At 49.6% G+C, this 21,359-nt stretch overlaps 1 protein-coding gene across 1 annotated transcript; it reads right to left on the reverse strand.

Moving 5' to 3' along the window:
* Positions 1 to 6,187: 6,187 nt before the first annotated feature.
* Positions 6,188 to 20,009, reverse strand: Gm2a (ganglioside GM2 activator). Its single transcript, XM_052757893.1, has 4 exons — positions 19,784 to 20,009; positions 13,708 to 13,869; positions 7,976 to 8,158; positions 6,188 to 7,650 (listed from the first exon to the last, which is right to left on the reverse strand). Exons 1-4 carry the CDS (start codon positions 19,862 to 19,864, stop codon positions 7,495 to 7,497), a joined length of 582 nt encoding a protein of 193 aa, XP_052613853.1. The 5' UTR covers positions 19,865 to 20,009; the 3' UTR covers positions 6,188 to 7,494.
* Between the last annotated feature and the right edge of the window lie 1,350 nt (positions 20,010 to 21,359).

A 21,359-nucleotide genomic window follows, 5' to 3' on the forward strand; every position in this document is an offset into this window, starting at 1 on the left:
GCTAGGGACGCGGAGGCGGGGAGATCTCTGTGAGTTCGAGGCCAGCCTGATCTATAGAGTAAGTTCCAGGACAGCCAGGGCTACACAGTGAAATTCTGTCTCAAAACAAACAAACAAACAAACAAGTATAATGGACGTGATGGTGCACACCTTTAATCCCAGCATTCAGGAGGCAGAAGCAGGGGGATCTCTGTTAGTCCAAAGATAGCCTGATCTACATAGAGAGTTTCCAGACCAGCCAAGGCTACATAGTGAGACCCTGTGTTTATGTGTTTAAAAACAAACAAAAAATTCAGGTAGTCTGTGTATGAGTCTGTGTGTGTGTGTGTGTGTGTGTGTGTGTGTGTGTGTATGTATGTGTGTGTGTGTGTGTGTGTGTGTGTGTGTGTGTGTGTGTGTTTACTACAGTGTGAGTATAAGGCCAGCCTAGGTAACTTAGCAAGAGCCTATTTCAAAATAAAATGTTTTAACTTTCTAGGAGGGAGCGGCAAGATGGCTCAGTGGGTAGGGAGCTGCTGCAAACCCTGGCAACTCTAGATCAATCTCCTGTACTCACATGGTGGAAGGAGAGAACCAATTTCTAAAAGTTGTCCTCTGACCTTCACACAAGCACTATGACACAGGCATGCACACTCGGGAGTGTGTGCACATGCATGGCACACACGCACACGCACACAAATTAATTTTTTATTGACTTTTTAATAGTTAGTGGGGCTGAGAAGAAGTTTCATTGGCTAAAGCACAAGCCTGGTGACCCAAGTTTAAATGGCCAGCACTGCATAAAGCAAGCATGGCTGCGTGAGTCTGTGGCTGCGTGAGTCTGTGGCTACGTGAGTCTGTGGCTGTGTGAGTCTGTGGCTGCGTGAGTCTGTGGCTGCGTGAGTCTGTGGCTACATGAGTCTTCGATCCCAGTTCTACAGACAGATGGGAGGCATAAACAGGAGAACCCCCAGAAGCCCAAAGGCAGGGAGCCTGGCACATGCAGAGCTGAAAAACAAAGACCCTGTCTCAAGGCAAGGACATGGACACCTGAGGTTGCCCTCTGACCTCCACACATACACCATGGCACATGTGCCCACACTCACCTGCACACACATCATACATCCACTACAAAGAAAAAAAAAAAAAGACTTTAAATTAGCTGCCAAGCTAAAGCATGATGGCACATGGCTGTAATCCCAGAACTCAGGAAGCTGAGGCAGGGGAACCATGAATTGGAGTCCAGTCCGCGCAACACAGTAAGAAATATTCTCAAAAACAAAAACACGTTAGTTACCAAGTGACCATACATAACATAAAGGCAACAACTGGTTTCCAAACTATATGAATGAGTAAAGCTAGCAGGTAACTCTCTTAGAGTGACAATATGTATTGTTGGTACTTTCCAGGGTGTACCTGACTCAAACCTACACAAAGTCCCCATAAGCTGGTACCCGATGCCAGGTAAACTCTCTCTGTGGTATGAATGCCACTCCATTTGCAAGTAACTGACTGATTGCAAGTAACTCTAGAAATTGGGTCTCCATAGTCTTGGGGGCTAACAGCCTCTCCCATCTTCCCAGCCTCTTCCTTTTGAGATAGGGTTTCTCTGTGAAACAGTCCTGGCTGTCCTGGATCTCACTCTGTAGACCAGGCTGACCTTGAACTCAACAGAGATCCGCCTGGCTCTGCCTCCCAAATGCTGGGATTAAAGGCATGCGCCACCACCGCCCAGCTCCCAGCCTCTTCTGATACGAAGAGCACCTCCTCCTTGCAACCCTGCCAGCCTGTCCCATCCCGAAGTCCCACACTCCCCCTCCATCAGTTTCATTCCATTTGGGCCTCTCTGTTCTCTGCACCGACATAAGCCTTTCTCATCCTCAGATCTTGTGACAGAGCTGCCGCCATCCCCAGAGCCTGTATATTGCGACACATCTGTGTCTTCTCTTTCCCAGGGTGAAGTGACCTAAGAGCAGGCTCAGTCTGTGGGTCTTCTTCCTCTTTAGAAGGATCTGTGTGCATCGCGTGCATGCGTACAGATAATGAAACTGGAAAGGGACCGTGAGATGGAGAGATCAGTGTTGTGGGGGAGGCTATGGAGGAGGGCACCATGTGTGATATAGACACAGAAAGGCACTTGCTAGAAGGGGAAGGGCTCACAGGAAGGGGCATAAGGGGGGCGGAGAATCAACAAATTTTGTTTGAAAATGCCACAATGAAATGGAATGGTGTGTGCTAACTAAAAATAATTTTTAAATTATATGGGTATTGGGATGGTTCAGCAGGTAAAGGTACTTACCACCCAAACTGACCTCTGTTTAATCCCCGGTCCACAGTAGGGAAGAGACTGACTCCCAAAAGTTATCCTCTGACCTCCATATACACACCATGGCACAAGTGCCCGAATACTCACTCTCTCCTCTCTCATGCACAAACACACTAAATACGTGTAAAAGAAATTAAGAGAAACTTCCCCAAAACAGTCTCACAACCTTTTATTTCGAAAAACTTCTAGAGCAAGACAGAATAGTTTGTGCGTCGCTTCCCCTACCTGTCACTGATACTAACCGGCCACCCCAACCACAGCCAGAACCATGTCATTAACATGGCTAAAATGCTATTCTAATCCAGCACATCTTTTATACTTTATGTGACTGTTTCTAGATCTTTCCTTATTATTCCTGGCCTTGACAACCTTGGAGAGCTGTTCCAGGCTGTCTGATCATGGTTATATTGAAATGACATACATCTAAAGAGAATCTTAGAGAAATGACCTATGTCCTTCAATAAATATTCATTTTATAGGTTTTTTTTTAATTTGTTTTGTTTTTGACACGGTCTCAACTATAGCCCAGGCTAGCCTTGAATTTAAAGCCCTCTAAGGGCTGAACTGCAAGTGTGAGCCATCACACCCTGACAAGACTTTTAAAGTATGTGGATACTCGCTGTCTGTGTTCTTTTATATCCCCAGGCTTAGCATCCACATGGGATTCCTGCCTGTAACATTTACTGAAGCTGCCGGTCTGTCTCTATTTGTTTTTCCTCGGGATTCCACTGTATACACAGGACTCTAACCTGTGTTCTTATTTAAAAGGGTCAAATGAATTATTGTCATTTTTCTGTTACTCAAGTTGACCAAGACTTGGTCATCACATTGGCTTCAGGTTGGCTCCTACATTCTTTTAATGTGTGTGGGGGGGGTCCATGTCTTTGATCCCAGCACCCTGGAGCCAGACACAGGTGGTTCTCTGTGAGTTCAAGGCCAGCCAGGGCTATACAATGAGACCCTCTCTCAAAAAAATTATATATATATATATATATATATATATATATATATATATATATATATATATATACACATATCCAGAACTCTGAAAGCTGAGAATGGAGGATCAGTTATTCTCAGCTTCAAAGAAGGTTTGAGACTAGCAAGGGCTACATTGAGACCCTATCTCAAATCGAAACAAGTAAGAGGGAAAAAAAAAATCCACACACAAAAATAAAAACCCGGCCGGGCGGTGGTGGCGCACGCCTTTAATCCCAGCACTCGGGAGGCAGAGCCAGGCGGATCTCTGTGAGTTCGAGGCCAGCCTGGGCTACCAAGTGAGTTCCAGGAAAGGCGCAAAGCTACACAGAGAAACCCTGTCTCGAAAAACCAAAAAAAAATAAATAAATAAAAATAAAAACCCGCCGGGCGGTGGTGGCGCACGCCTTTAATCCCAGCACTCGGGAGGCAGAGCCAGGCGGATCTCTGTGAGTTCGAGGCCAGCCTGGGCTACCAAGTGAGTTCAAGGAAAGGCGCAAAGCTACACAGAGAAACCCTGTCTCGAAAAAACCAAAAAAAAAATAAAAAAATAAAAATAAAAAATAAAAAAATAAAAACCCATCTTCCAGACTGGGCATGGTGACACACACCTTTAATCCCAGTATTCAGGAGGGTGTATGGCAAAGCAGAGTAGTATAAGAGGATGATGCATGCAGGGCTGAGAAACAGCACCATGAGGGAATGATACATACAGGGTTGGGAAGCAGGGTACCATGGTGGGATGTATGCAGGCATGCTCACCTCATGGGACCAGGAAGCAAATAGAGAAACAAGAACAGGCTGGTGTGCCAACATCCTCTTCAAGTGCATGCTCCCAAAGACCTCGTTTCCTTCTTACTAGGCCTCAAAACACATCATCCTACTTTGTTCCATGATCTGATCTGCGATGTCACCTTTAAAACTTACCTCCACCCCTCAAGAGATATCAAGGCACATTTTAATAAGTATGACATACATAAAAAGATTTCCTGAGTTAGTAAGGTTGTTCTGAACTTGGGTGCAGATTTGGTGGCACGTGCCTATAATCTCAGCAAGCAGGAGGCTGGAGCAGGAGGATTGAGTTCCAGGCTTAATGAAAGCTATTGGGGTCCTGTCCCTTCATCCAGAGTTCCAGAAGAGATGCTACTGGTGGCAGATTAATCTGAGGGGTTCACTAATAAATCTATGTACACAAAACTCTTTAGTCGATATACTTTATTCTTCCGAGTCAGTTCTCTCTCTCACCACACAGCTTCTTTTCTGCTCTCATACTTAGCTACTTTCTTGCCCGATTCTACCTCTTTCTACTGTTCCCTCTAAATGCTATCTTAATTCCTTCATCTTAGTTCTGACCCATCTTGCTCTTTCCCATCTCGTTCTTACCCGCCTAGTTCTTCCCCGTCAGGCTCTTCCTCATCTCCCATCTTGTCCTTCTAGTTCTCCATCCAGTTCTCCAATCTAGTCCCCCAGTCTCTGAGGTTTACAGTTATACACCCATGCAATAGCAATGCTCTGGCTAAGGCAAGGTCACCAGGCTTGAATTCTTACAGGGTCATAAAGGCAGATAAATCTTCCTCAGACAGTGACTGTCAGGCTTTCTTTTACAACCCAAAATGGGCGTGGCAAAGGAGGAGGTCAACTAAGAGCTGAAATCTGTTAATATATCAGAAAACGGGAATTTATGTGCTCAAACTACATTCCTAGAAGTGGTTAGGTAAAATGTTAGGAGTCTAAACAATTTAGTGTAAATACCACTAAGGCTGTATAAGAAAGGAGGGTCTGAGCTTTATTTGCACAAGAAACAAAGCTATGCACCTAACCCTAATTCAGGAGACTCAGTGGTTGGTCTGAAATGCTTTGTCCTGTCTGACTTTTGGCTTTGAATGCTAGAGAAGTATATCAGATAAAATACCCTTGTTAGAAGTTCTTGGGGAAGGTATGAGAGTGCACAAGAAACTCATAGCAGGGAATAGCCGATATATTAAAAGCCGAATAACACCAAATACTCCTTGAGATTTGGCTTAATCCTCTGGAAGGCCCTTAGCTTCTTCCAGGTATTAGCTTTGTCATAATCAGCTGAATTTCTACTTCATAGTTCTGCTGTGGCCCGCAGCACAGGCTAGTCTATACCACCTTGCAAAACCAAAGTACAAAAGCAGAATGCAAACTAGAAATCAAAAAAGAGCTAGACATGGTGGTACAGGCCTGTAGTCCTGAAGGCATAAGGACGCGGTCAAGTTTAGGGACATAGGAGTTTGGTAGATAAGAAGTTTGAGGCCAGCCTAGGCTGGAGTGAGACCCTGTCTCAAAATTAAAGGGGGCGGGGCTCGGGGATCAGTCAGTAAAGTACTTGCCTTACAAGTGTGAGGAGCTGAGTTCAGATCCCCAGAACCATGTAAAACACTGGGCATGATGGAATACATTTGTCATCCCAGTAGTGATAAGATGTGAGGTGGAGGCAGGTAGATAGAAACCTAGGACTCACCGGCCAGATAGCCTGGCTTACGCAGCAAGCTCCAGGTTAATGAGACCCTGTCTCAAACAAAAAGCGGAAAGCACCTGAGGAATGATACCCAGAGTTGTTCTCTGGCACGCGCGCGCACACACACACACACACACACACACACACACGCACGCACGCACGCACGCACGCACGCAGAAAACAAATGCAGAGCAAAGAAAGGTGGGATGACAGGAAACTGGAGGTTAAGGAAAGTGGAAGCAAATCAGGCCCAATCAGTCAGAGCAGAGCAGAAATGCCAGCTACTGCGGAGATAAACACAAGCGCCCATGTTCTGAGACGCCTGGACTCCCCTGTACCACCCACCAAGTCCTTCCACAGCAACAGCCAAAACACTCAGCCATGCCCCGTGAAGCATGCAGCCAAAAACAGGAGGGCACTCAGCAAGTTAAAAAAGGTTTATTGCCAGCCTAGGCTTCCAGCCCAGAACCTGGGCTGTCCGAGGCTCGGGAAGTTGTCAGGGTGCAACCTGATGTAGGATCCACTCTTCATGGGATCCCTGTTCCACATGGTGGCTTCTGGGGGGCCCACTCCGGTGTGAGCCCCTGGACCCTGATGGTGATGTACTCTGAGGTTGGCACAGTTCCGAGCTCTCAGAGGCCACCTAGACCTGGTACAGGCTGAGCCCTCCTTGAGGCCAGGCACCATGGACTTGACCCTGAAGAGGGAAGAGGTGGTGCCAGATAACTTGAGACTGAGAAAACAGCCACCTGTGAGCCAGATATCCCCCAGACAAGTCCACATGGCCCCTTTGGCCTGTAGAGTATATAAAAAAACAATTTGTTACCAATAGTTAAAAATTCTAAGATTTCATATAAAAATCTGGGTTTGGGGCCTAAGGGAGAAAAATATTGTGACTATCTGGCAACATTCTTACATGGCACTTACTGGTCACATCAGACTGCACCTCCCAGGACTAGATGTGCCATTCCAGACCCTGGCCACCTGGCACATGTGCTATTGGGTTTTGGGTTTTATACCTTGTCTAGTATAAGGAATGCCATCCCATTCCTTGTATGTGTATCATGCCAAAAAAAGGAAATGTGAAAGCCAGGCCTGGAAGAGATTGCCTTGGCTCCCTAGGTCTTCTGCTTGGCCCTGCAGGCACCTGGGCTTTTGTGGAGCTTAGTGGAACATGCCCATCATAACTCCCATGGGGTCTCTGCCACACACTGCCCTGCCTCTCCTGGATCCATCAGCCCCTGAGTTGGCTAGGCAAGCTGAGAAGAGAATGCAATTAATTGTGGGAGTTAATGGGGGGACAGACTAAGAGGGATTACCTAGGCCTCTTTGCAGGAGAGGTTTAGGGCGGAATGAGAAATGTTAATACTGTTATTCTGGTTTTAAGTCGGTGACTAAAAGGAAGGGGTGGGGTAGGGAAAACTTCAGGAGGCCAAGATTGGGTCAGTTTGAACTTGAGATTCCCCCAACATGTTGGTTCCCATTCCTTGACTGTTTTGGACAGGAAAGAAATGCTTAGAAAGAGTGGGGAGGAGCATGGCTCACAGCCCAGCAGATGTCCAGACCCGCCTGGTCCATCCTCCCTCAGGTCAGGCTGTACAGTGATTTGCAGAGAGGGTAGAGAATCGTCGGAGAACAGAGCTTGAGGCAGGCAGGTCTGGGCCCTGGAACACAGAAGAAGAGGTATGCCTTCCTGGTGCCCCTTCACTCTGTGACGGCTGCTGCCAGGCTATCTGCCCTTGAGAGAGGCGGCGATCTTGATGCAGCCCAGGCGCTTCCCGCCGCTGCTCAGGATACCCTGGATGCGGTAGTTGCCGGTGCTCAGCCAGCTCGGCAGCTCCAGGTCTGGCACTGTGAAGTTGCTCGTGGGCAGTGAATAGGTGCCCTGAGGGGAAGAAGCGAGCGAGCCCAGGTCAGGGTAGCCTAAGGCTGACAGCCTACAGCTCTGATCTGCCCCTCCCTCCCATTCTGCTAAGAGCCAGGAGTGCTGCCAGAGCCCTTTTCCAGGCTGAGTAAGTATAAAGGGCACCCGTGGTCACATGTAAGCACGAAGTTGCCCCATTTTACAGATGGATATACCAAGGTCCCTGGCCCCCAACACAGCAGTTCTCATATACCCATAGAAGCACTATGCAGAATGGGAAGACCACACCCTCTCTCACTCTACCGCAGAAGAGTAACATCAGTGCCTTGACACCCCAAGTACTCACTTCCTTGAAGGGACAGTGGCAGGGCAGGCCATAGCTGTGCAGGGGCTCCGGGCAGGGCTCTCCGGGGGGGATGTACAGGTTCAACAGATCACAGCCGTCCTCGTACGTACAGCTGCCTAGCTGCTCGACGCAGGGGATCTTGACCCAGAAGCCAGCCACTTCTTTCTCCACAGTGAGCTCCACCTGTCACAGGATTGGACCAAGGTGACAGTGTGAGCTCCAGGGCACACATTCCAGCTCCGGCCTCCTGAAGTTTCAGCTCATAACCAACTGCAATAAGGCTCATAGACCAATCTCAGAGTAATCTCCTATATATTTCCATTGTTTGTTTGAGACAGGATCTAGATATGTAGACCAGGCTGGCCTTGAACTAACTTGCAGTTCCCCTTTGTCTCTTCCTCCAGGGTACCACGGGGGGACAGAAGGTTTGGTTGAGGGGGTATTCTCACTGAGTCCCAGTATTCTCCTTTCCTGAGCATGTGATGGGCGCTGATCATCAAATGTGAATGTTCCTTCTCTGACCCACAAATCATCTTCCAGTTGTCACTGCCCAATGTCACTATACACCAGTTGGCTGACTGTGGCACATGTCCTGGGTCGGCCTGCCTTCCAAGTCCAATCTTAGCTATAGAATCTTTCTCTATATTGGACGTTCCTGGCTCATATTTTCTCTGTTGCACCACAGAAGGCAGAGTTATAAATGGAAAGGTAGCTAGGCCCAGCAGTGCACATCTGAAATCATGATACCCTGGAGAAAAAGGCAGGGGAACTGCAAGTTCAAGGCCAGCCTGGTCTACATGTCTAGACCCTGTCTCAAACAAACAAACCAATGGAAATGTATGGGGAAATTACTCTGAGAATGGTCTATGAGCCTTACAGGAGCTGAATAACCTCCCCAGACTCACCTGGATGAGAAATCTAGAATGTTCTTCCCACTGCCAAGCTACCCTGATCCCACTCCGGTTCTAATGACAGCCGACCTGACTGAGACGACGTAGCCAGGACCCCCAGCAAACAGCCCAGTAACACTTGGCACACGCAGATTAACTAGGTCAGGTGTCTTGCATGCCAGTTGTCTCTCAGCCAAATCTGTGTTCCACCAAAGCCAGCCAGCCAGGGAAAAGTGCACAGAGTGGACAGCAGGAAGTCGGCACTCCACGTGATTCCTGTGGATGTTTCAGGATGCTGTGTGTGTGTGTGTGTGTGTGTGTGTGTGTGTGTGTGTGTGTGTATTTTTTTTAAATTTTGTTTATTTATTATGCATACAGTGTTCTGCTGCATCCCTGCAGGCTGAAAGAGGGCACCAGATTTCATTACAGATGGTTGTGAACCATCATGTGTCTGCTGGGAATTGAACTTAGGACCTCCGGAAGAATAGCCAGTGCTCTTAACCTCTGAGCCATCTCTCCAGCCCAAAAGTGTGTTTTTTAGCTTTTTTTTTTTTTTTGGTTTGTTTGTTTGTTTTTTTGAGACAAGGTTTCTCTGTGTAGCTTTGCACCTTTCCTGGAACTCATTCTGTAGCCCAGGCTGGCCTCGAACTCACAAGAGATCTGCCTGCTTTTGCCTCCTGGGATTAAAGGCATGTGCCACCACCGCCCGGTGCCCAGTTTGCTTTTTAAGTCCAGGTCTCTCACTGATTCATCCAGGCTGCTTTGCCAGTGATCCCCCCATCTCTGCCTCCTCAGGACTAGGGTTGCAAGTGCACACTACATCATGCCTGGCTTTTCACACGGGTTCTGGAGATTGAATACAGTCCTAATGCTTGCACAGGAAGTACATTATCAGCTAAGCCATCTCCCCAACCCAGAAGCCCTGGTTTTCAGATCCCCTTCTGCTCAGATATGCTAGCAACCTAGTCTCTGCCTCACTTTATTTGGGAGTTTCACTTTTGTGTTGTTTGTTTGGATTTTGATGTTCGGAGACAGGGTTTTATGTGGCCCAAGCTGGTCTCAAACTTGCTGTGTAGCAGAGAATGACCATGACCTCCTAATCCTCCAGCCTCCACCTCCCAGATGCTGGGATTAATTGCTGGCCAGGGTTCTGCTTCTGAGAAATAAATCTTAGCATGGTCCTTATTCCTCCAGACTCCACTAGACCCAGGCTCCTGCCTGAATCTTCAAATAGCCTCATGTAAGGGTACTGGCTGTCTTCTTCAAGGCTGAGAGAGAGTGACATCAGCGTGGGCTGAATCCTGTTGGAAGTTGAAACTGCTTGCCTCACAGACCTGCTTTGCTAACTAACATGAATCCACCCTGATTGCACAGTACCCTTTCCTCCAGCCTGCCTCCTCCTCTGGACAAGCCTACTCTTCCTCAGATCAGGAACATCCAGAGGCGCTGGGTTGGACGGTAAGTTCTGTCCCTGAGGGAGTTAGTCAACTTCCTTCAGTCTCTACCGCCTCAGCTCCAAGAGCGGGATGTTTTGTATAGTGCTTACCTCCTTCCTGAGCTCCCAGGAGGAAGATGAGCACGTGCCCCAACACTTAAGAGTCTCACGAGACAAATCTGACAGCTGCCTCAGTTCCCTCCTCCCCTCACTTAGCCAGGGTCCCAATCTAAACAGGAGTAACCAACTGACAGTATGGATGTCTGGGGGGTTCCCCCATCACTGCTCCTGCCCAACCCAGGACCAGCATAACACTGGAAGCCCGGAGAAAGTCACTGATGTCAACGGCTAGTCCCGAGGCAGCAGCACACCTACCACTAGGGCATCACAGACACTGTCTCCTCTCTGTCTCTCACCTACAGCCAGCAGAGCTCAGAAAGACGTCACCGTCCATCCTCTGCCTCAGCACTTGTTCACCGGGCACAACTAGACCAGTTCATAAAGTCTGTAGTAGTGCACTATAACATCTGGACCTGCACACTCACATCTGCTTTCTGACACCCAAGCAGCTGTGTGCCTGTTCTGCAGACCCCCTTCATAGGGTCTGCCCTGCACAGAGGTCCCCCAATTTTTTTTTTTTGGTTTTTTGAGACAGGGTTTCTCTGTAGCTTTGCGCCTTTCCTGGAACTCTCTCTGTAGCCCAGGCTGGCCTCAAACTCACAGAGATCCGCCTGTCTCTTCCTCCCAAGTGCTGGGATTAAAGGCGTGCGCCACCACTGCCCAACATTTTTTTGTTTTGTTTGTTTGTTTGTTTGTTTGTTTGTTTGTTTTGGAGACAAGGTCTCACTATATAGCTCTAGCTGTCCTGGAACTATGTACAGGTTAACCTTAAACTCACACCCATCTACTTGCCTCTGTCTCCCAAATGCTGGGATTAAAGGCGTGTACCAGCATACCCAGCTCTAGACCAGAGACAGAGGCACTACCATCAGACTCAAGGCCCTGTCTTGGGTTGGCAGGCACTCGCTGAGGCCCTTGGCTACCCCTCCTAACATGGGCCATTATTCCTCTACCTGGACAGGGCTGTGTCTGGATTTCATATCACAGAGAGACCCACTAGGGTCAAGAATCTAAGAGTCATCAGGGCTGTAGTGGCACACACCTTTAATCCCAGCACTTGAGAGGCAGAGGCAGGCGGAACTCTGAGTTCGAGGCCAGCCTGGTCTACAGAGTGAGTTCCAGGACAGCCAGGGTTACACAGAGAAACCCTGTCTCAAAAAAAAAAATTGGGGCTGGAGAGATTGCTCAGTGGTTAAGAGCACTGACTGCTCTTCCAGAGGTCCTGAGTTCAATTCCCAGCAACCACATGGTGGCTCACAACCATCTGTAATGAGATCTGGTGCCATCTTCTGGCCTGCAGGGACACATGCAGACAGAACACAGTATAATAAATAAATAAATAAATAAATAAATCTTTAAAAAAAATTAAGTAAGTAAACAAACAAAAAACAGAGTTAAAAATGGTAAGGGCTGAGCAGATGGCTCAGCTGGTAAGGTGCCTGCCAGGCTGGCATGAGGACCCGAGTTCAGATCCCAGTGCCCAGGTAAAAGCTGGGTGCAGTGACGCAGGCCCAGCACTGGAGACAGAGGCAGGCAGACCCTGGAGCTCACCGGTCAGCTACCTAGCTGGACTGACGAGCTCCAGGCAAGGCACATGAGACCCCCCATCTCAAAAACTAAGGTGGCAAGAGTTTGTGGAAAATATCTAACACTGACCTCTGGCTACCACATACGTGCACACACACACACACACACACACACACACATGCTCAGGCACACATACACACACCCATCCACTCCAGATTCAGCAATGAGAGCAGAGAAATGGCATTCACACTACACTGGCAGACTCGCCGTCCAGTGGCCAGTCTGCCTTTCCGATTTGGACACATTCTGTCCTTGTATCCAAAAAAAAAAAGTGTGTGTGTGGGAAACATGGCTGTCAGTTTAGATACAAGTACAGTTTGACTGTTTGGAGAATTGAATATCAAAAGATCTTTAAAACCGTGCATCTGAGCCAGCAGGCTGGCTCAGCAGGTCAATGTGCTTGCCATCTACGTCTGGCGACCTGAGTTCCCACTTTGACCTCTGACCTGTGCATGCTCACTGTATCATGTGTGCCTCCCCCCATACATCATACGCATACACAATAATAATAAATAAATAAAATCAATGTGAAGCTCTATAATCAATCACAAAAGTATAAATAGATGATTGTAAGGACAAATTCTAGCCTTGCACGGTGTCTCCAAATTGATCATGTTGTCTCATTAGTACAAATGTGTGAAGATTCTGACAGGGTCCATAACAGTCGGCAATGACTAGCCATCGAGGAGCAGACTACAAGAAGACATCTATAAGAAAAGAAACCGGGCATGGTGGCACATGCCTGTAATGCCAGACCTCGGGAGGTGATGGTGGGCGGATCAGAAGTTCAAGGCCATCCTCAGTTCCTTACATTGAGTTCTGGGCCAGCCTGAGCTACATAAGACCCTGGCTGAAACAAGGCTGGGGGTGTGGCTTTGGCAGAGTGCTCACCTAAGAGTCATGAGAGGCCCTGGGGTCCATCTCCAGAATGGGTAATAAACTGGGTGTGGTAGCACACCCAGGGTGGGAGGCAGGAAGGCCAGGTGCCCACAGCTATGTAGCAAGTTCAAGGTCAGCTAAGGCTCCATGAAGCCCTTCCTCAAAACTAATACACACACACACACACACACACACACACACACACACACACACACACACACACACACAGCTTATTTTCATATATATCCATTAAAAGTAAGTATACACAGTATGGCTAAAGGACCTAGCATTAGTTAGTCATTTGGCTATGAGCTTCTGTGAGTTTTGTTTTGTTTTCTGCCTTTTGCAATCAATCACCTGCATTTTCTTTTTCTTCCTTTTGCAATCAATCACCTGCATTTTCTTTTTCTTCTTCCTTTTGCAATCAATCACCTGCATTTTCTTTTTCTTCCTTCTGCAATCAATCACCTGCATTTTCTTTTTCTTCTTTTTGCAATCACCTGCATTTTCTTTTTCTTCCCCCCACCCTTTCTCTTTTCTTTTTGGTAAGGAGGTGGTCTTTGTTTTTTGGCTTTTGTTTTGAGACAGGTTCTCTCTCTTTCTATGTGGCTTTGGCTAGCCTGGAATTATGTATACTAGGCTAGCTAGCCTCACAGAGATCTGACCGCTTCTTCTGCTGAGTTTCCTTTCCATCCCCTAACCCTACGAACCTGGGTAAGTCTGTGCAATCTGAAATCCTTCACAACCCGTGAGCACGCACCTCCTGCAGCGCCTGCTGGCTTGCCCACTCCCCTTGCCTCTGGCCCCTAGCCCGGGCTCACCTTCTGAGGAGACGTGAGGGGGACGCTGGTCTTGCCCTCAGCACTGACAACCACATCTCCAGGAACGACAATGGGGTCAGGTTGGAGCGTCAGGCTTTTGATCACTGCAGGGTCTTTTCCTTCATCACAGTTATCCCAGGAGAAGCCGCCGAGTCGGGAAGGCTAGGGACAACCACACAGCAAAGGGGGAAGTTGAGGAAAAGAATCGTTTAGGCGTAGCAGAGTTGGATGCCTGCACGTGCTCTTCTGAGCCCCATGGTAACAGTTACACTTGTCTGACCCATTCTTCAGGCAGGACTCCAAAGACAGTCTCCCAAAGTGTGAGGCTAAGGCCCATTAAAACAGGCCTTGAACTTCAAAACTAATGGGGCTGGGATGTAGCTCAGTTGGTAGAATGCTTGCCTGACATATTGGAAACCTTGGGCTCTGTCCCCAGCACTGCACAAACCCAGCATGGTGGCACAGGCAGTGCTTGGGAGATGGAGGCAGGAACTTCAGGAATTCAAGGTCATCTTCAACCAGATAACCCATTTCAGGCCAGTCTGAACACACAAGACCCAGTCTGGGCCAGGGGAGGGGAAACAGCTGGGGGTGGCGGTGCACGTGTGTAATGTAAGCACTCAGGTTAAGGCAAGATGATGTAATGTTCAGCCTAGGCTACAAGGAAAGAAGGGAGGGAGGATGGAAGGGAGGGAGGGAGGGAGTGGGGGAGGAAGAAGAACTGAGAGGGAGGGGGAGAGAGAGAGGACCCACCCCTGACTAAGGAAGTATTGGCAGCTAAGAGAGGGGGATTTATTATTTGGGGGGGGTTACTTATAGACAGCCCACACCCTAAATCATGCTCATATGGGCAGCACTAATTGCATTCAATGGGTTACTAAAAGGAAGAGGAGATGAGGATGGTGGGCAGATGTGCTGGGCGAATGGAGAGGAAGGTGGGGGATTATACTGGAGATGATCTAAATATATTGTCTACAAGTTGTCAATTAATCAATTAAATATTATTTTAAAAAGTAGAATTAACCCCACCTAGCTTTGGGGGTGCTTCCTCTGATTTCCCACCCTCTTGCCACCCACTTCTCTCCAGCTTTAGGTCACACAGGACAAGCTCCTGGAAGAGCCACCCTTGTATTGAGCCTGGTCATATTCCACCCCACGTCCAATCCAAGGCCAGCAGCAATGGGGACACATTAACACAGGGCGGGCAGGGAGCAACAGTAACCCAGGACTCACCCTTCAGGGAACAGGACCCACAGGACGAGATCCACCGGGGTCCCTCAATGATTAGCAACCCCAGGAAATGACTTTCCCGTCTTGCAAGCACATTCTTACTCCCCTATATCACGCAGCACGCCATATCCCCAGTCTGAGTCACCCACTCCTTTGCAGAGGCCCTTCCCTAATCTTCCTCCATGTGCCCTAAGTCCAACCCATGTGACCACCCTCACCCAGGACCTCAGGATCTGAAATTCACTCTACACCTTCCTTCCCCTGTCCTCTCTCCCCCTCTCTCTTTCATACACACTCACGTGCCTCAAAGGCCACCCACAAGGACCCTTAGCATTGCCATTATCCACACATGGCCTTTGAAAACCTGTCAATCCTGCACCCCAGCCTGACCTCCGTCTCTTAACACATCCATAGCCACCGGAACCCGGGGAACACCTGACCCAAGCTGGGCCGCAGCTTCTCTCTGCCTGATTTTGGAATTAAGACACAAGAAGCTGTGTGACCCTGCGACAGGAGGCTTGGCACTGTCTTGGGTCAAAAGTTTTAATCCGGGTTCCAAACCTGGACACCTGTGACCCAGCACCAGGCTCAAGCCGAAGAAGTGAGACTAAGGCCTCTTCTGTCCTGTGGAAAAGGGACACGGAGTCAGTCATCCATGTGATCTACTGCACCACGAAAGGAACCAGGCATGGGGACATACACCAGTAACCCCAGCACCTGGGGGGGCTGAGGCAGGAGGATTTCAAGTCTGAAGCCAGTTTGGGCTACATAGTAAGACCCTGTCCTCACAGCAGAATAAAAAGCAATATAGAACCAGGCACAGGGCACAGGGCCTGTAATCCCAGCACTTGTGAGGTGGATGCAAGAGGCTCAGAAGTTCAAAGTCATCCTCAAATACGGAGTGAGTTCACAGTCAGCCTAGGATAAAACCCAGTCTTTAAAAAAAAAAAAAAAAAGGCAGCCGGGGGTGGGGGGTGGGGGTGGCGCACGCCTTTAATCCCAGCACTCGGGAGGCAGAGACAGGCGGATCTCTGTGAGTTCGAGGCCAGCCTGGGCTACCAAGTGAGTTCCAGGAAAGGCGCAAAGCTACACAGAGAAACCCTGTCTCGAAAAAAAAAAAAAAAAAAAGGCATCACAGGGAGCAGGGACAGATGTGGCTTTGGAGTGCCACTCAGGAAAACTAGGCGCCAGTCAAACAGACCTGGGTTGAAATCACAGCCTGGCACACATACTGCCTTGGAGCCCTGGCTTCTGCACCTTTTAAGTGGAGGCACTCTGATGTTCCTCTCGGGGCTGTTGCAAAGGTGAGAACACACATGTAAGAGCCCCTGACCCGGCCTCAGACACCAAGCACGAGCTGGCTCACTAAACGACAGCCATGGGTCTCCCTGGCCTGCTTCCTGCCACCATGAGAGCCCTGTGCGCCTGCTAAACCCCATGCTCAAGCTTCCTGGCCTGGGCTTCTGATCCCTGGAATGAAAGGCCACACTGTCTGTGACTAAGAGAGGCAGGGCCAGGGTAGGTACCAGCAGGTATTTCACTCACACTTCATTCCACAAGTATTTGTGGAGCAACTACTTCAGGCCCTGGACTCAGGGCTACGTAAACAATAGGAAGCAGTCCTGGCCAGCCTTGTGGGGCTTATCGTCTAATGCAAATAAGCATGACCCGGGCTGGCAGGGTAGCTCAGTGGTGGAGAGTTTGCCTAGCTCGCCTGAGGCCCTGGGTTTAAACCCAAGTACTAGAGGGTAGAAAAAAAGGAAGGGAGGGAGGGAGGAAAGAAGGGAGGGAGGGAAAGGGGGAGGGAGGGAGGGAGGGAGGGAGGGAGGGAGGACCAACCACTATAATCCGAGTACCAGAAGGTGATGCGGAGAGTAACTCGGGTCTTAGGGTGGCTGAGAGGCGACACTTAAGACATTCTTTCAGGATCAGAAGTCAGCCATTGTTACAGAGAGAGCACAAGCAAAGGTCCTGAGGTGGAAACCCAGCCGGTCCAGGCACTGCAGAAAGACGAGCAGACTAGCCATGTTGAATGAGGGATCTTGCTGACACTGGAGGGGTCGCAGGCTCATTTACCATCGGCCCTCATAGGTCACAGTCAAGAGAACACCTTCAGAAGAAACTGCTATGCTTGGAGGAGAAGGATGGATTGGGGGTGGGGGATCATAAGACCAAGTGAAGGAATGGCTGAGTAAACAACCTGGGCTGAAATAGGAGGCTCCTTCCCCTAAATCAGCAGCCTGATTCACACTGAGGACTGACTTTGGGCTTAGGGAAGTTTCCAGAGTGCCCTTTTAGAATCCTCCGCCCTCCTGAGCACCTCTTCACCCAGCCCTAGGGCACTTCTCCCAAGGTGTTTTCCCAGTAGCAGGGCCTGGGCAGCTACGGCTATGAGGCATCCCAGCACCTGAGTCCAGGCTCCTAGGAAAAGGGAACACAGAGATCAACAGTGCCTACCTGGCAGATGCCATCCCCAGCCGAGACCAAGCCAGAATGTGACGACCGGAAAGATGTGGCTACATAGGCAGAATATAGGGACGGCTACAGGCATAGGTTAAAATCACATACCTGCTGCTACGGCTCTCACTAGCAGGTGCCTCGGGCCTGTACACTAACCCCTGGAGGTTTAACTTCTTCATTTACCAAAGGGGCATAACTATGTCCTCTGCCAGGACGATGGCCAGAGTAAAATTTGGTCTGTACACTGGGAGCAACAGGACTCAGCTCCTAAAGGCAGCCAAGTTCATTTGAATTTTCTGTCCCAGGCCTGAGAAGAGTGGGAAGATGTGACAGGGATGACAACATGGCACCCCAGAGCAGGTGTTAGAACAGAAAGAGGACATTCACGGAAAACTGATGAGACCCAAATAAAGCCTACTTTAGTTCGCAGTAACGGACCCACGCTGGCTTCATGGTTTTAACAACATACACTGATAATATGGGATACTAACAAGGGCACTAGGTAAATACATGAAATTCTATACTATCCTTATAAATTACTCCAAAATTAAGATCATTAGGAAAGTTCCCTACACCAGGCGGTGGTGACGCAGGTCTTTAATCCCAGCACTCGGGGAGGCAGAGCCAGGCAGATCTCTGTAAGTTCGAGGCCAGCCTGGTCTACAGAGAGAGATCCAGGACAGGCACCAAAACTACACACAGAAATCCTGTCTCAAAAAATCAGAAAAAAAAAAAAAAAAGAAAGGAAGGAAGGGAGGAAGGAGGGAGGGAGGGAGGGAAGGAGAGAGAGACAGAGAGAGAGAGACAGAGAAAGAGAGAGAGAGAGAGAGAGAGAGAGAGAGAGAGAGAGAGAGAGAAAGAAAGAAAGAAAGGGAGAGAGAAAAGAAAAGTCCCCTGTAATCCCAGCAATTGGGAGATAGAGACAGGAGGATCAGGAGTTCAAGATCATCCTTAGCTACATACAGAGCTTTAGGCTAACTGGGGCTACAGAGACCCTGTCTCAAAAAAAATTTTTTTTAAACAAGGAAAAGTACAAAGCTCAATCCATAGCATACAGTAGGTATACAATAAGTGGCACACACTATACAACATAGAGTCTAGTAATTGCCCACTATCTGCCCAGCACAGAGCCGACCATTCTGCTGTTATCTGAGTCACCACAGCCCAGGGTCACAAGACCAGGCAACAATACAAGAGGAAGCCAGAGCTCCGGAGGCTCACTCACTCAACTGGTCACAGTCCCCGCACCTCAGCCTGACTGCAGAGTCAGGTTCTGAGCACATAAGCCTACAGAGAAGATGTATATGACAGAAGGTAAGGCTCAAAAGTGTCACTCACTGAGAGATCTTGAGTAGGTCCCTAATGGCCAGAAGGAGATTGGTGCCTACAATGCCTGAGTCCCTCCAGATCGGCTATCTGAGCCCCTGAAGTTGAATGGTACCCACAGGCAAAGTGCAAAGGAGAATGAGAAATATCCTCAAGCCTACAGTCTCTAACGGGGCTCCACCTCACAAGGTCCGATGTGGAGCCAAGACTAGCATTCTCAGGCCATTCTCCGGGACACCAAAAGACAAGTTGCCTAGCCTCTGGGCAAACGAAGTCAAAAGGTCCTTCCTCCCACATGTAAGACTTCCTGCCTCCAGACCAAACAAGGCCAAGGCCATACTGGCCTCAACCACACTATTCTTCTGGCATTCTACAAACATCTCCTTCATGAAAGCGCTCACCCTCTGCTGACATCACACCCATTTTACGGACAGCAGACCAAGGCTCAGGTCGTCCACAATCGACGACAGAAGAGGAATCAGAAGTCACCCCACACACACCACCACCACTTTCAGTCTCATCCCTTTCCCCTTTACCGCCCTGGCTTAGACAAACCGCCCAGAGGGAGGGAGGGGATCTGGAGGGCCTGCACCTTTTGGCCACAGCAAAAGGCAACCGGACTGGGCTCTTCCCTCAGAATGACCGAACTTCTCTTTCCCAGGGGTCTGCAGCGTGGGAGCAGAAGAGAGACCAGGAAGTGAAAGATTGGGGGGGGGTGGAGGGAGCCTCAGTGGCTCACAACCAGGAGCAGCGGGATCACAGGGCTGGCCCTCAGTCTCTTGGTGGCCAAGTTTGGACCTCCGGGCCTGATCAACCAACCCACTCTCAGGAAGACCTCAGAGCCAAGCAGAAAACAGGGAAAGGGAACAGCGGATAATGCAGCGAGTCACAGGCTGGGCCTCGGGCCGACGTGATCGCATTGCTGCTTTGCACCCAGAAAGTGTGGGAGAGAACGAATCCGAGAAGACGAGTCCCTCCAAGGATAATCGGGACCCAGCAGCCCCTGGCTGCAGCTGAGGGTCTGTTTCAGGAACGCGACTCCAGGGTCGGAGGTACTCACGCGCTTCGGGCCGAGGCGCGCAGGGGCGGCGGGACCCGCGAGCAGCAAGCCCAGCACGAGCAGCAGCGGGACACGATGCATGACGACGGTCGTCGCGGTGGGTCTAAGCACTGAGGCTCACAGGTGCCTTTAAAGCCCGCAGGTCGCTATGCAAAGCTTGGCCACGCTCAGCGCTCCGCCCCGCGCTGCCCAGATTGCAGGCCCCGGGAGGGACTTCTCCGGCCACGCCCCCAGCACCGCCCGCTTCAGCCCCACCCTCAACGGCCTACTGCAGGGGCAGAGCCCGCGGAACAAGGGGCGGAGCTGAGTGCTGAGGACAAAACAAGCTCTACGAGAGGCGGGGCCGATTGAGGGCGGAGCTGAGGATAGGGGCGAAGCTAAGAGGGCGGGGAAGGGCCGGGCGCGGGGCGGGGCTGCGTGAAGGGTGTGGTTAAGAGGAGGGAGGGGCTGAATGCAGAAGCTGGTATCAAAGCGCCGGTGGGGCGGGGCTGAGCGCCGGGGCGTAGTGACAAATGGGCGGGGCTTGTTGGGAGGGGCGGGGCCAAACTCTGAGACTGGTCCCTAACCTCCCGGAGGTTATCTTCAGGAAGCCTGGAGGTTCTGATTTTTTAATCATCCCCGCTGCTTCTCTGCAGAAATGCAAAGGTCCCTGTCCGTTTCCCGCTTCCGAGTGACTCCTGGCGTCTAGCATTTGACATCTGCCAGGCCCCTGAGGCTTCTTCAGAGTCCAGAGATTGGCCTCTTTAGTCCGGAGGAAGCACCTCCGCCTGGGGCCGAGCTGAGAGGGCGGTGGCGCTTATCCGGATCCGCGATCTTTGAGACACCAAAGTATACTTTCCAAAGCACAAACAAAATACCAGAAATGTCAGCGTTGAGAGGACAGAGATAGCACACACTGCCACTGCAGCAGCCCAAGGAGTTCGAAACCTCCACTAGTGCCAAACCCCATGGACTTCGTCGCGGAAAAGAATTTCAGGACTAACCATATGGTGAAGCACAGTTGATGGTTTTATTAAAAATATTTGATATAGGTTTAAGCATGAGGCTTATGGGACAAAACGGTGCTCAGAAGAAAGTTAAGACACACTGGAGAGTTGATTGTGGCCCTCTCAGAAACTCGAGTTTCAAGAATCCTCATTCTGACTGTCTACAAGGTTCTGGAAGCCTTTTGGAATTCCATTGCTCCACGGGTTTCTGGGAACCCTATCCCTGTTTCTTTACTCGATAACTAAAGTCACAGGTTGGCTCCACAGGTACCTTGGGCAGGTTTCCAAGCTGATCAGCTAAAACCAGAAGCCACTGAACTTGCACAGGGGGTGAGTGCACGTGCTTCTTGGTAAATGGAGTTTCTAGTAAGATTGCTAGAAAAGTGTAGATTTACAACTAGGAATGAGGGGGAGCGCCTTAAGCAATAAGTAATTGTGCTGGGATACTTGCTTTTCTGCTCCAACCAGATTCCAGGTGAAGGGGCTCTTTTTCCCTTCTTATCTCCCCCGATTTTTCCCTATCTTTCTTCTTTAAGAAATAAATCAGGCCAGGCGGTGGTGGCGCACGCCTTTAATCCCAGCACTCCGGA

The sequence above is a fragment of the Peromyscus californicus genome, unplaced genomic scaffold (assembly GCF_007827085.1).
Source record: "Peromyscus californicus insignis strain IS unplaced genomic scaffold, ASM782708v3 Scaffold_3__1_contigs__length_106647218, whole genome shotgun sequence".
Lineage (NCBI taxonomy): Eukaryota > Metazoa > Chordata > Mammalia > Rodentia > Cricetidae > Peromyscus > Peromyscus californicus.

Bases quoted from the DNA above. Each gene is read 5' to 3' on its own strand.
- Gm2a (XM_052757893.1), bottom strand. From the start codon at position 19,864: ATGCATCGTGTCCCGCTGCTGCTCGTGCTGGGCTTGCTGCTCGCGGGT. The intron at 8,159-13,707 runs GTGAGCCCGGGC...ATCCTGTGACAG, and splicing joins CCCTCACGTCTCCTCAGAAG to GTGGAGCTCACTGTGGAGAA. The intron at 7,651-7,975 runs GTGAGTACTTGG...TCTTCCCCTCAG, and splicing joins GCCACTGTCCCTTCAAGGAA to GGCACCTATTCACTGCCCAC.